Source organism: Platalea leucorodia (assembly GCF_965183815.1).
Source record: "Platalea leucorodia genome assembly, chromosome: 2".
Lineage (NCBI taxonomy): Eukaryota > Metazoa > Chordata > Aves > Pelecaniformes > Threskiornithidae > Platalea > Platalea leucorodia.
The window spans coordinates 16,899,565-16,913,909 of NC_138824.1; the positions used below are offsets into that span (position 1 = coordinate 16,899,565).

At 39.6% G+C, this 14,345-nt stretch overlaps 1 protein-coding gene across 3 annotated transcripts in view; it reads left to right on the forward strand.

The window, feature by feature from the left end:
* Window positions 1-14,345, forward strand: part of GRIA4 (glutamate ionotropic receptor AMPA type subunit 4) — a gene marked incomplete at both ends in the record, with an annotated part of 233,713 nt that overhangs the window by 149,574 nt on the left and 69,794 nt on the right. For all 3 annotated transcript variants that reach the window (XM_082336963.1, XM_082336962.1, XM_082336964.1), the window contains 4 exons: window positions 5,543-5,596; window positions 7,578-7,736; window positions 9,548-9,715; window positions 11,275-11,379. In XM_082336963.1, the coding sequence (XP_082193089.1) occupies window positions 5,543-5,596; window positions 7,578-7,736; window positions 9,548-9,715; window positions 11,275-11,379 (486 nt within the window). The remainder of the gene's footprint in view (window positions 1-5,542; window positions 5,597-7,577; window positions 7,737-9,547; window positions 9,716-11,274; window positions 11,380-14,345) is intronic.

Genomic DNA, 14,345 nt, shown 5'->3' on the forward strand with positions numbered 1-14,345 from the left:
CAATATTTCAGGTCAGATCTCAATCTTCCATCTTTAACAAGTCTCCACACTTTTTATATTGTGTTAGACAGACTTCATTTTATTGCAAGTGTTCTTTTTCTTAAGGCAGCGGATTGTGACACAATAGCAAAGAGGAAAACCTTTGTTAAAGTCCCATTGGTAATGCACAGCTATCACCTTTTGAAGAGACTTAACTGAAAATAAGTCCTTTTCACTCCAGCTGTACTGACCTCCATCTTCTGGAAATCATAACGAGGCACATTTCATGGTACAGAAGTTAAGCATTCTTTTAAAATGAGTTATATGCAATATCCATTTCATAGTAGTAGAGAACAGAGGATGGCTTGGGGCCTGATTCTCTGTTCAGATGCTGATGTAAGTCTGGAAATGATTTTATCAAAGTCAGTGAGCCTGCCACTCCTGGGGAAAAAAAAAAAAAAAGAAAAGAATCAAAGCAGACACTGGTAGCTCTTCTTTTCAGTAGTGGAATAGTTTCTGAATTTCCTAGGCCAGGCTATTGTTCAGCTAAATGGAAAGAAGAGTATTGTATGATAAAGTCAGAAAGTTCAGTGTTGTGTCTAAAGCCTAAGTTGGATTCAGATCTCACTGGCCCTGCTTTTACCACACTTTAAAGTCAGTCGTATAATTCTAGTTACTTTTGATTACCACTGGAATCACTGAAATCAAAATAACACATTTTCTTAATTGCAGTATGATAGATCAGCAACTAAAAATTCTCACAATGTACTGCCCTTTTTAGTGTCTTGTATATAAATGCATTTGGTAATGTGAACAGAGCCTAAGGCTGATTTTATTTTTTTTCAAAGTTCATCTTTCAGCAGACACTCACGTACACAATGATACCTAATAACCTTAATATTTCACTTTCTTTGATTCTATCCTGTTGCCTTTACTGAAATGAAGTATTCACTAATAGTGTGACTACTAGATAATACATGGAATAGCTCTTGTCTTTCCTGTTAATGGTAATTTCGGAAGCAGATTGTATTTTCTTATTCATTCTTCTTCAGAACTGTGATGATTATTTAATAATTTCTTCAGTTTTACACATAAGAGTATAAAAGAGCTCCAGTTGAGGTGCTAGCCACCTTGGTCATTGAATTAAAACATGCAATTCGATATACAAAAGCCAGTGCAGCATCTTGCTTTCCGCTGCTCTCATCTTTCCCCAAAGAAGTCACAAATCAGTTCACTCTTCTCAACACTTTCTTCCCAAAATCTCCTTGAGCAAGCTGAGGTCCCCTTAAACTCTCACTGCAACAAAAGCCAGGTGCAATATCTGCATGTGGTGTTTAAGGAGAAGTCAAGACTGGGAGTACAGAGCAAGAATAAATGTTTAGAAGGTGTCAGGCAGAAGTACTATGTGAGGGGAGGAATGGGTCTCTCACTCGCTCAGGCTGCTGGCACTAGGGCAGTTTTGAATCAAAGCATCCTGAAGCGATGAAAAGGACAGTAACACATACAGAGGGTCCTCCCTGACCTACCATGACCCTGACCTACCATATCAGCAGTTTCATGGTGTATCACTGCTTCTGTGACTGGCAAAGCCCATCTTTGATGCCTAGCCCTGTGTCAGGTTTTGCAGCTGGCCAGGGTGAGAGCCAAGGCAGACCTCCTGCTCCCTGGGCAGAGCCACCATGGGTGCCTGTGGCAGCATCACCCTCTCTTCAGGGCCTTCCTTTTATAATGAAGACGTTCTCACTGCTCAGCCTTTTGCTATACATGGATCTGCCACCTGCTCTACAGATGCTCAGGGCCTGCCTTAGAGAGTGGGGCCCAAACGCACACAGAGCATCTTGGTATCAGGAGCGTGCTCTTTTGAAGTGAATCTCCTGATTGTGGCCATTTACTGTGCTGCGTTTCACATCAAGGGTGGACTCAAAATACATGATTTTCTTTTGGATGATGCCAAACAAGAAGATGTGCCCAGAAGCACCCCTGAAAGTGTACCAGTGCCCAGTGTGAGTTCATTCTAGTGACCAGGTTAGAGATAGTCCAGAGTAAAACCCTGAAATGTGCGTGCTATGGATGCCAGCTCCTTAGCACCAAGGCTTTTGCTGTACAGATACTATCCTACGGACTTCGCTGCTTGCTAATGGAGATGTTAGACGATGGAACTCTGCCCTCTCTCTTGACTGTGACTGAGCTTGGCCCTTCGGTCTGAATTTAGGGGTGCACGAGGAAGTACCTGGGTTTTTAAGGTGCCCCCAGACTTAATGAACTTCTATAGCAAAGGCTTTCTGTAACACTCTCCCATCTGTCAAAATCTCAGCCTTGTTTTTCCCTTTCAGAATAGATTTCCTGGATCTTTTACCCTCCCGCTCTGCTCTGCCATAGAGGAAAAATATTCTTCCCTCACTTGCCAGCACTAATCTGTTTAGTTTGTGATTCAGGGCAATGTCTACTGTTATGTGTATGGAGTGGTTGAGGTCTCATCTCTGTTGAAGCTCTAGTCACTGCTAACCAGTTAAAGAATGGAGAAGAAAAGTGTGAGATTTTGTGTTCCAGACTGAGTAGCTGTCAGAAACTCCTTCTCTTGCTATGATAGACTTAAGTTCATTGCCTCAATTTATCTCAGTGCAGAAGTACAGTATAGAGAAAGGCGGTTCTTCAGGTAGCGAGAATTCATATCCTATTTTATAGATCAAAATCTGCAGCTTTGAGTATTTGAGAGAGAAAGGTAACTGCATGTATATTTTGGACATTTGAAAGTATGAGATGCTCGCAGAAAGCTGTTTCAGTAAACAGGCATTTTTTTTCCTAAATCATAAGCAATTCCTGGTTTGCAAACTGTGTGTGATCAATAACCATAAACATTTTCAAATTCAAAATCAGAATTGTATCCACTCTTGGTTGGAAATACAAACCATATAGCATAATTTCTCTTCTCTGTCTGCATGGTCAACATTCTTAGGGTGAAATTCGTCTCAGTTAACATTAGGGATATAAAATTAGGTGTCTACATCAGAGCTAATCATCATCAAGTCTTTTTCTAGTCAGCGCAGAAAAATATGCACTTTCAGGGCACAAGCTGTCTAATTAATTTTAGACATGTGCTTTAGGATAAGATTAATCATTTCCTCAAAGTGCCTGCTCTTTCCACTGACGATAAAGGAAGTTAAGAAAACTAGATGATACATAAATGCTTACCTTTATCACTCACCCTAAGAGACAAGTTTTGAGAGAATGCACCGAAAGAGTCAAATGTTTTTTTCAAAACTATTCTGTATTTTTCACATTAAATCCAGGAATTTTGCAGTCATTTCTACATGTATTTGCTAGGAGTTAGCAGAGAAGCAAATCTGGTTAATCATTTGCAGTATTTACTCATTTTGACTGTGACAGCTATGCACATGTATCTAATGTACCTCAGCAGTTGCAGGTTGATCATGTCCTTGTTTGATTTGACTGATATGTTGCAATGATCATCACAGTTTGTGTTACAAAACCAAAGCAGGGAACAGATCACTAAGGGTGTTGGTTGCCACAGCTACATCAGCTTCCAAGAGCTCGAAGGGAGCTGCAGTGATTTGCCCAAGCTGAGGATCTGGTTATCATGTCACGTACATCTTGTACATGTCAGTCCACTTACATTCAAACTGTGATACTGTAGTTATTTAAAAATGTGAGGTTTTAATCTATATCAGTTTCCCTATAATGGGGCGGCAAGCATATTTTCATTACCATATATTGCTGAAGAAATACAGATGTAAAAGCATTACTGGTGTCAGGGATCACATCCCTATTGAAGCCATTGAACCAGCAGGGGTTTGAACCCTTTGTATTCAGTGCAAAAAAATGGCTTGACAGCACCCTCCTCGCATGTGTTGAGTAGGTGGTAGGGAAAAGCGTGATTTCTCCCTCCATTGCCCCCCAGTAAAATGGTAGCAATGGTATTTAATCACTGATCTTAATGGGAGTTTGAATAAGTCTGAAATAAGCGATTCATTTATATGAAGGGTGACAATCTGGTCATGGCTTGGGAGGGGTGGTGTCTTTTGGGTTTTTTTTAGTTTATGTTTTGCTTTTTAAATACAATCGCTTTAGGTACAGACTATAAATACGAAATAAAGGTTGGGAAACAAGAAGAAAAAAGGATAACAGACAAATTGTTTATTCACTTTATCACTTTAAAACAGTGAAATTAAAACCATTCTGACAAGATGCTTATGCCACATCTATTCGATTTTCCCTTCCACTCTTCTGTAGAGAAAATTGACTTACTGGAACAACAGAGCTGGGAATCAAGCATTTCCAAGTTTTAATCCAGATTCAGATCCTCGATCCTTAGGTGTCTTTGGCCAAATTATTTAGTCCTTCAGCAGCTTGTCTCTCATCTCCAAAATGTGATAATAATTATTTTGGGCTGCACTGGGAAAAGGGGCTGCAAGGCTTAGTGAATATTTGTGCTGTCTTTTGAACATGAGGTGCAATCCACGAAGGCAAGAAGTTGCCAAATCTTCAGGACCAGGCCTAGAACTAAGATTTCAAAGCAGAAAGGGGACGGATCTATAAGTTTCCCATTACTTATTGAGTAACCTGCACCTCATGGAAAACTTTTGCCTGTATCTTATTTATTCATTTGGAAGGAAGGTAAAATGATTTGTGGAGATGAGTACATGAGGAGAAAAAAACTCACATGTTTGGGCTGCAAGCAGACTTCTAAATGAGTGGTAAACTATCAAAAATGAGAGTTAAAAGGACTCTTTAACTAACTCTGTTAGTTTCTTTAGTAAAAACAGCTTTAATCTGTAATGGAACTATTAACACCATTTTCTACTGACAAAATACTCTCTCTTCATTTTTTTTATTTTCAGCACATTAAAAAGAAGCATTCCATCATAGGAATGGCAATAATATTGATATAAGGCATGGGTTGACATAGTTTTTGTCTAAACCCTGTTGTTGATCTTGCCATATCAGGACTGTAGCAGCTGCACATCATGGTTGTTCCCTTTTTGCATCACTTGATCTTATATTTGGGTTAAACACTCAAGGGCAGTCTCACTGTCCATTCTTGCTCTGTCCTCACTCATACTCGTTCCTGAAGTCTTTAGTGTATTACTAAGAGCTGAATAACACTCGTAGTACTTGACCACGTCAAGGGCAAACAGCTTTGATCCCAAGAGATGAATACCCAGTTTGATTCATAAATTCCGCACGTATTTAAAATGAAAATGTACATCAGCGGGTAGGCTTTCTAGATAATGTGTGACCTCCTCCTTCTAAATTTGTATCCCGTAGATAATTGCTCTATTTGATAAAATAGTATACTACATTTTCAATCATATGGAAGACACTCAGATTACCAGTTCATTAGTTTACTCACTTTCATTTTAACTTCTTCCCATAATCAAGCACCTGGAAAGTTATAACTGCCTTATTGGAGAAAGACTATCAACATTATATTGCTGATGTTATATATTTCAAAATTTATATCTATCTGGCTATGAAACCACCTTTCTAGAGAAAACAATATGACATTGTTTTTTCTTTTTTCTTTCTTATTTTTCTCCCACAGATTGTGAGCGTGGGAAAGCATGTTAAAGGATACCATTATATTGTTGCCAACCTGGTAAGATACTTTTCTAGAATTATACCCCTGCCCGGTAAGTGAAACACTCAGTTTTGCTTTGAAGTTATAGCTCTTCACACAACATTTGCCATTTGTCACTAATATGTGGTTGCGCATAATACATTTTTTATGGTGCATAAAAGAACTTGGTTTTGTTGTTACAGCCATCTAGACAAGAAGGGCACAATGTTACCCTCTTAAATTCTATCAAAATCAATGTAGCATAAAGGACTGCTAAGTGTATCTTGTGGCTGAATTAGAATTTACAGAACTGCACCATGATTTTTGACTCATCTTTTTAATATTACTAACATAACAGTTCTCGGGGTAACTTTCCTGTATTCTCCAGGGAACATTCATTTTCCTATAAGATCAGCTATTTCCAGTCAAATTACTAGTTCAGTATTTTCACTCTGAGTCTAAACTACACATTCACACACATAATGTTCAGAAGAGGGCAAAGAAAGAGTGTATGCAATATTTTATTATTCAAATTAACCCATTCTTTAAGCTGAAATACCTGCCTGGCCAAGCACAGTGAATGTAGGACAATCTAATGTATGCTTTAAATTGTTTTCTTTTTATTCTCCCTCAAGGACTCTTAGTTGACATGAAATATTTTATTGTGCTTTGGTGTACTTGTACCTTAACTTAAGATCACATCAGATTATTTTTAAGACCTCAGGCATTTTAAATGAGACGTCTATTCTCTTAGGTCTTACAAATTAGATTTTCAGCATTACAAATTTCTAGTTCCCCAAGTAACTTTTCCCATGCAAAACAGTTCCTGTAAGCAAGGAGTGGGATGTTGCAGTGAAGTGCTAGTGGGATATACAGTGGAGACAGGCACAGCTACTCATCTCCTTCAGCAGGGGCACACCTTGCTATCTACTGGATGTTCAATAATGTGGGTAATATGACTTCCTGATGCATCACCTTTTAGATTTACTGTCAGTATCCTTTAGGACAGGAATCAAATCTCTGTCCTTAACAGTTTTTTTTCGCTGGAGTATTGGGTCAATACCCCACAATTTTTTTTTCCTAAATCTTTCTTTTTTAAGTTGTGTGATGATACACTTCTGTTTGCACTGATAAATGCTGATCAGAGGAATTTAAGAAAACAAAAATAAGATACTTCTGAGCTAGCATTAAACATAGCAGCTAGGAAAGGAGCAGAAAGATTAATGCTTGCTTCTTAGCTTGCATTATGCAGTTTCTTGAAGTTCAATTTTTTCTGTAAAGGCAAATTTTACTAATGAATTTGTCTTTATACGTGCTGAACAGATTAGCCTGAGAAACTAATAGGTCAGGAAGTATATATACTTTATTTTTTCTTTCAATGTTGGGGGGCACTCCAGGCTTTAAATATATAGCAGACCTGAGAGCTACCACCATCATATTTCACAAAAGTGTGATTCTGATGTTATATTTTCCTTGCACAAGCAGTGAGATCCTCACGCGCTGTCTCTGCCTTCTAATGTCTATTATATTATCTCATTATCTCAGACACCTTCAGCCTGAACAATGAATCTGGAATAAATGTATTTACACAATAGTGTTGTTCATTTTGCAAACATGCAAAGAAACAGGGATATATCAGTTAAAGTACTAGTACAGTGCTCATTCAAATCTGCCAACTTTGATGGAAATTGGATTAAGGTTTTAATATTCTGCCGGCACTTTTCAGTTGATTTGCCAAAAGCATTTCTTCAAAAACTGTCTGCCATTCCCAGCAATGTGTTGCTTGGCTGTCAAGACCACCATAGCAATAATGTGGGAAATTTATTTCTTGGTTTTGTTTCGTTCTTTATTGCACAAATGGAAATTATGAACAAAGCTTCAACATTCTTCTCTAGTTTTAAGTCTTGGCTTCTAATGGAAACCTGCTGCTGTACATTCTTTATGCTGCCTCACTGACCTAGAAGAGATTGGACCCACAGTGGTGTATGAGGACAAACAAAATCTTAAATTGATTTTCTAGGGATTCAAAGATATTTCTCTGGAGAGATTTATGCATGGAGGAGCCAATGTGACTGGATTTCAACTAGTAGATTTCAGTACCCCAATGGTAACTAAGCTGATGCAGCGCTGGAAGAAGCTGGACCAGAGAGAATATCCAGGATCTGAGACCCCACCAAAGGTACTGACTGATCCGAAGCACTACCAAAGATATCACTCAAGTGTTCTAATTTCTGATTAGCATTGTTGAATACATGAATGAAGACCTCAATATTTAGGCAGAGGAGAAGGCAGTTTATCTTACTATTACTGGCAACTAATTATGCCTATCCTTATGATTATATGATAGAAACACAAACTGCAACACATTTCACTGAGGTACTTGAATGTCCTTTGTCACTTATTCTCCAACTTCACCCCTTTACTGACAGGAATTAAAGGTCAAATGCTTAACTGACAACTTAATTTCAACCAATTTTACATTAATTAGTCTAATTATCTAGATTCACTTAGAGTGCAGAGCTTTCCTGACAGCTGAATTCTTCTGTGTATGAGATATAACCACAACTGTAAATTTACTACCCTTAAATTTTCATTTGGAGTTTCATCTGGAAATTCTATCCACCTCAAAACCTATTGTAGTAATGACTTTCAGGCACAATCTTACAGTGAAATTACATCCCAGTGTTCCTCTATCCTAATCCCTCACAGATGGATAACAAAATATTTCTCTCACCTATAATTTTCTTGGCAGGCAAATCACAGCATAGCTATAAATATGACTTCATCAAAATAGTTCTGTTATTGTATGTACTAATGCATATCAGACCTAGTTGAGACTGGGCTTCTTTGTGCTGGGCACTGTACAAAGGTAAGCAATCAGCCCTCCCTTGGCTGGGAGAGTGGTAGGTTGGCAAAGTCTAGAGAAAGTTATCAACATGGATAATACAAAGCATAGCTACATAATTCAGTGAATATTCAAAAATATAGTGTTCTGGAGGAAAAACAAAACAAGGATGCTGTGGGCTATGGTGTGCAGACATCTCCAAGTATGGGTGACAGGAACAATTTAGCCTATAGGACTCCTTGCCACATGAACAGGATCGTGCTGCCTCCTTCTGAGAAGTCTGCATGATTAATCTGAATAATCACATAATTCACCTATAGATAACCAAAATTTGAGATTATGAAGATAAACCATGTAACCCAAAGAGCTTATAATACGCAAGACAAAGGAAGGGAAGCAAATTAGACTTGAATAAGTGAATTTAAATTTTGGAAGTTACAGGGCATATCAGTAGCAGTCTTGGACATGTGAACAACTTCTCCTGGTGCAGTATGTCCATCAGAGGACCATACTGAGAAAATGCCCCTTTGTTTATGTGGCTCCAGGCTAACACCTGTTTGAGACTTGCTTTACACATTTCATTTGGCATGTTCTCAACCTAAAGCAGTTACTGTAGTTAGTGTAGAAACACAGACCATTCAGTGCCCTATGTCATTCAGAAAGCCACCATACATTTTCCAATAGGAAGAACATACCCTTGATCATTCTTAACAATTCCAGTAGCCTGGATGTCTGCTCATTAGCTGTGCATTTTTTCAGTTATATTTTCTCAGTGAGTTACTGTTTCTTTCTTTTCTTTTGAGTAAATTCGGTGGGTGAGGTTATTCTCTAAAATATAAGACAGCTGTAAAAAAAAATTTAAGACTTTAGTATCTCCAGTTTAATTTGTTTCTTTAAATAATTTTTCAGAGGCAGATTCCTCTACCCTTAAGAAATACAGTTTTAAAGCTGGAGCTACTGAAATGTACTCTTCTCAGTCCCGCATTTGGTCCTTAGACAAAATGGCTTTTGATTTTAAGGAGAGTTTTTTCCTAAATGAAGGTGTAGAAACTGCTGCATAATGCATCAAATGAGAAATATCTGAGACAGCTGTTTTTTGTAAAGACCTGCCAGCTCTAAAGTGGTGTGTTTGTCCATCTATTTAGTATACATCTGCATTAACATATGACGGAGTACTTGTGATGGCTGAAACTTTCCGTAATCTTAGAAGACAGAAAATTGATATTTCAAGGAGAGGAAATGCCGGTGATTGTCTTGCTAACCCTGCAGCCCCATGGGGTCAAGGAATTGATATGGAGAGAACATTAAAACAGGTAAGGATAGGCTTTATTCTAGTGATTTTTGTGAATATTGGATACTAGTTGTACAGCATATGATTTGGAAGATATTATACACAACAATAGTAATGGGGGAGGAGAAATTTATTTTTTAGTTGCCATTTGGAAACAGCTGGGGGCTGTTCTGGTTGTTGTGGTTTATAACTTGGCATGAAGGAAGAGGGGAACTGCTACTATTTGAAGCTACTGTTAGTTCTGTTAAGATAGTTGGGACTTCCTCCACTGAACTGGTGAGCTCATCTGTTGCTTTTGCATATAACCTGGGCATACTGATATTGTCATTTAAGGAAAAAGGTATAGCTACATCAAATAACCTTTCAAATATGTTTTTGTCCTCTTGAATAAAAGTAGATTTCTCCCAGGGAAATCGCATAGGTAGTATTTTTTTATTTAAAAAGAAATAACCCACAGCTATTGTTCTCTGATGTCAAGATTTTGAATTCCTGATGAATATGGATGCCTCGAAAGTTCCAGATCTCTGTCAAGATGATTTAGCCTTTCCTTTGAATGGGACAGTAAGAAAATACAAATCCTGCAGTAGAATTTAAATCATTGCAAATGAGCAGCCTCCACTCAGGAGAAACTGCTGAGGATAAGTGACTGCTGACAGAGCTGGCAGCTCTGTGCCTGGAAGCCAAGGTTTCAGTCCTGGAGAAAAATCAGCAGAGATAGAAATGGACAGAGGGAAGGAGTAAGTGGTTTAAATCCACATACTGACTCTTAGGGATAGAAATAAAGCATTTTGTATGCTTCACATACTCCATGCAGATGCACAGATCTGCAACAATTGTGAGAAGCATGAAGTCAGGCTTCTGTGTTAGGGCCTTTGAATCTGGCCATAGAGGTTTGCATGGTTGGATCCTGATACAATCAAAGCCAGCAGCAATATGGCCATGGCTTCTCTGGGATGAGGACCACAGCCTGGGTGTTCTTTGGTGAGGCAGTAAAGCGCTGAAACTAAAAAAAAGACTTCTGGTTTCAGCTCAGACACAGGTGGTGGAAAACTGCCACAGCCAGTCTTATGGCTTTACACCTGTCCTTCTCCACTCTGAGGCTTTGAAAACACCATTTTCAGGCCCTATGTATGTCACCCATCTTTTGTGATAGTAAATTGCTTTGCTGGGGCCAAGGTTGTTGTCAAGTTTACCTTGATGAGCAATATATACTCAGTTTATACATTTAATCCACCAGAGTGTGATCTAAAAAGATATATGAGCTCAGGCCGAACATCCTTTAGGTATATGTCATGTAATCCAAAATATTCTGCAGCAGTGATGAGAATGGTAAAAAATGTACTTCTCTTTAGCACTTGCAGCTGGAAAGTGTTGAGCTGCACAGCATGAAAGAAGAGAAGGTCCATTATGTGTCTTTGTTAGCACTTAGATACTGGCATATCTAAGCCTACTTTGAGCATGGTTTGACAGGAAAAAGAAATACAAAGGAAAAGTAGCCAACTTTTTGCTTTATAATGCCTGTCTATTCTAGAGTAATGTTGTTGTGGTAATCTAAGGGTTACCTTTTTCTTCCATTTGTAGGTTCGAATACAAGGATTGACAGGAAACGTTCAGTTTGACCACTATGGTCGCAGAGTCAACTACACCATGGATGTCTTTGAGCTGAAGAACACGGGCCCTCGGAAGGTACGTGCTGACAATGTTTACTATCATGATATTATATAGATGAATTATGTATGATGAAATGATTATGCAAACTTATATTAAACTGGACCACTGTGTGGTTTAAAAAAATGTAATATATTGAATACATGGATAATATTTCTGGTGGAAGCAGATTTAAACTACATTTTATACTAGATACTGTTATTCAGTGCAACAAATTGGGGAACACAAAACAAAGTGTGCATCTTGGAGAGGTGGGATGTCAGTCAAGCATACTAATGAAAACCAGCTGGATAGCATGTTGCTAGGCTGCTGGGTGATGGAAAATGATCAGAACTCTGAACAGTAGATATTTCTTGTATCTTATCCAAAGATTTCTATCTTGCAAATTACTGGCATTTTTAGGTAGGGTCATTCGTACGTTCTGGGTAAACATGAATCATAAGCTGTAACTAACATAGGGCTTTTAAGGGGGAAAGGAGGGGAGAGAGGAGGAAGAGAGAATGGCCTCAATACTTATATTCTCTGAAATTAATTGCAGTATCTAATCCTGCGTGCTTGATTTGTTGCTTGTAAGCAACTTAGGCAAACGCACATTAATATATGTCTAAGCAGATCCTCCATGTCTGAATTCATATAGCTTATCACTCAGCCCAATCACTTTGAAAAGATAAGCTGGGGTACTTTGTTAACGCTTTCTCTTCTGTGCTGAAATTTGTCCATTTTTCACAGTATAAAACAAATAAAGAACAGATAATGCACTCAGGCTCAAGCATTTTATTTCCTTTGGAGGCACTGTGGCTTGTTTTGTTTGTGAAATCATCAGAACAAGAAAAAGTGAGAAGCTGATAGTGAACAGGAGAATCATAGCTGCTTGAGTAGGGCCAAGGCAATTAGAATTGAATTAAATAGTCCTCTGCTGTCGGGCCAGAGGTGACAAGCCCAGTAAATACCCCAGGTGAACTGTGTGTCCCCAAAGAGAGTTACATGCCATGGTGTTGAGGAGGCAGAGTCTTAAACTACAGACCCAGAGCAGAATTACACATTGGGATGAACAAACTGCCAGTATATCACAGTATAGAGCTGTAGACCAAAGGAAAGCATGTGCCTGTGTATGAGGAGTATTGGTACAGTTGCCTTTTGAAACTATGACAGATGGCTGAAGAATAAATTGGGAAAGGTGAGTCTGTCTTCCTTCTCTCTTGGGAAGCCCGGTGTCTCCTGCCCAGCAATGTATCTGTCCTTGCTGCCACTCGTGCTCCCTTCCTGACTGCGCACTGCACTGCTGGCAGCCAGGAGGGTGTACGGGTGGCTGGGGTATATCAAAGGCAAGTGGTGAAATATGGCCTTTCCATCCCCAATTCCCAGTTGTACAGAAGAGAAGGCAAGGTGGAAAAGATGTGGTTAATTAGGTTAGAACTTTAGGGAATTTGCTTGGCAGCAAACTGTAGAAAGTAGCCTATTGTTCCGGTTTCAACATTTGTCACCTGTTTTGGGAGAGGTGTCTGGCTGGCACCACGGCAGGGATGTCCCCACCCTCTCTTCTTGCCTGCAATTTGAGGGAGAAGGTGGCTGCAAAAAGAGGAGCTGTGGATGTGCTGTGCTAGGGTCCCAAGGTGCTTTTGTTACCTTTTCAGGCATGCCTCTCTGCCACTCTTAAGCCATTACCTGTCTTTGATATAACAAGCCATAATAGCTTTGACAGATCTGGCTACTCACAAGAATTTATTTCTTATGTATTACATGGTATTTTATGTGTGGTCATTGGACCAATTCCGTGCTCCAGTCTGACAAATCCTATATAATACGTGAGAAATGGCTATACTTAATTGAAATAAGAGGCCTCCACTTTTAATGTCTTCTCATGTCCTACATAACATGACTTATGAGTCACCCAGCAATATCTTTTCAGGACTAGCCTTTCCACTCAGAGTAAAGCTTGGCTCTAATCTTTAGAAAACTGATCGTTGTTGCTCACAGCTTTAAGGATGTGAACAGAGCATTACGAAATGGCACAGCTAGTCAGAGGCAGACTTCCATATAGTTTAGTAAAATAGGAAACAATAGCCAATGCTTATATTAGGTTGTTTTATGCAGCATTTCTTACTTGCTTCTTGTCTGCAGAACAATAACAAACCTGCTGGTGAGGGGAAAAAGTGTGAGAAGGATCACTGAGATGTAATGGGATGGCTCCTGTGACTGGAGTATTGCAGTGAAGGGATGCAGGCTCTTTAGGAAGAATAGGCAGCGAAGATGAGGAGGCGGAGTTGCCTTTTACATAAGAGAGCAGCTGGAGTGCGTGGAGCTCTGCCTGGGGATGGATGAGGAGCCACCTGAGAGTTTATGGGTTAGGATTAAAGAGAGGACAGGTCAAGGTGACATTATAGTGGGTGTCCGCTCTAGGCTACCTGACAAGAAGAACAAGTGGATGAGGCCCTCTACAGACAGACTCCTCTGCCTCTACAGCAGCCTCATATTCACAGGCCCTGGTTGTCATGGGGGACTTCAAGCACCCCAATATCTGCTGGTGGGACAACACAGCAGGACTTAAGCAATCCAGGAGGTTCCTGGAGTCCATTGACAACAACTTATTCCTCCAAGCGATAGAGGACCCAATGAGGAAAGGTGCTTTGCTGGACCTCATACTCATCAACAAGGAGGGGCTTGTTGGAGATGTGAAGGTCCAAGGCAGCCTTGGCTGCAGTGAGCATGAGATGGTGGAGTTCAGGAGCCTAAGGGCTGGGAGGAGGGTGAAAAACAAGCTCACACTTCATGAGAGCAGACTTTGGCCTCCTCAAAGATCTGCTTGGAAGGTAAGGGGTAAGGCCGTGGAGGGAAAACAGGCCTAAGAGAGCTGCTTAATATCCAAGGATCACCTCCTCCAAGCTCAAGAGAATAAGTCAGGCAAAAACGCCAGGAGGCCTGCATGGATGAACAAAGAGCTCCTAGCCAAACTCAAAAACAAAAAGGAAGCATACAGCGGGTGG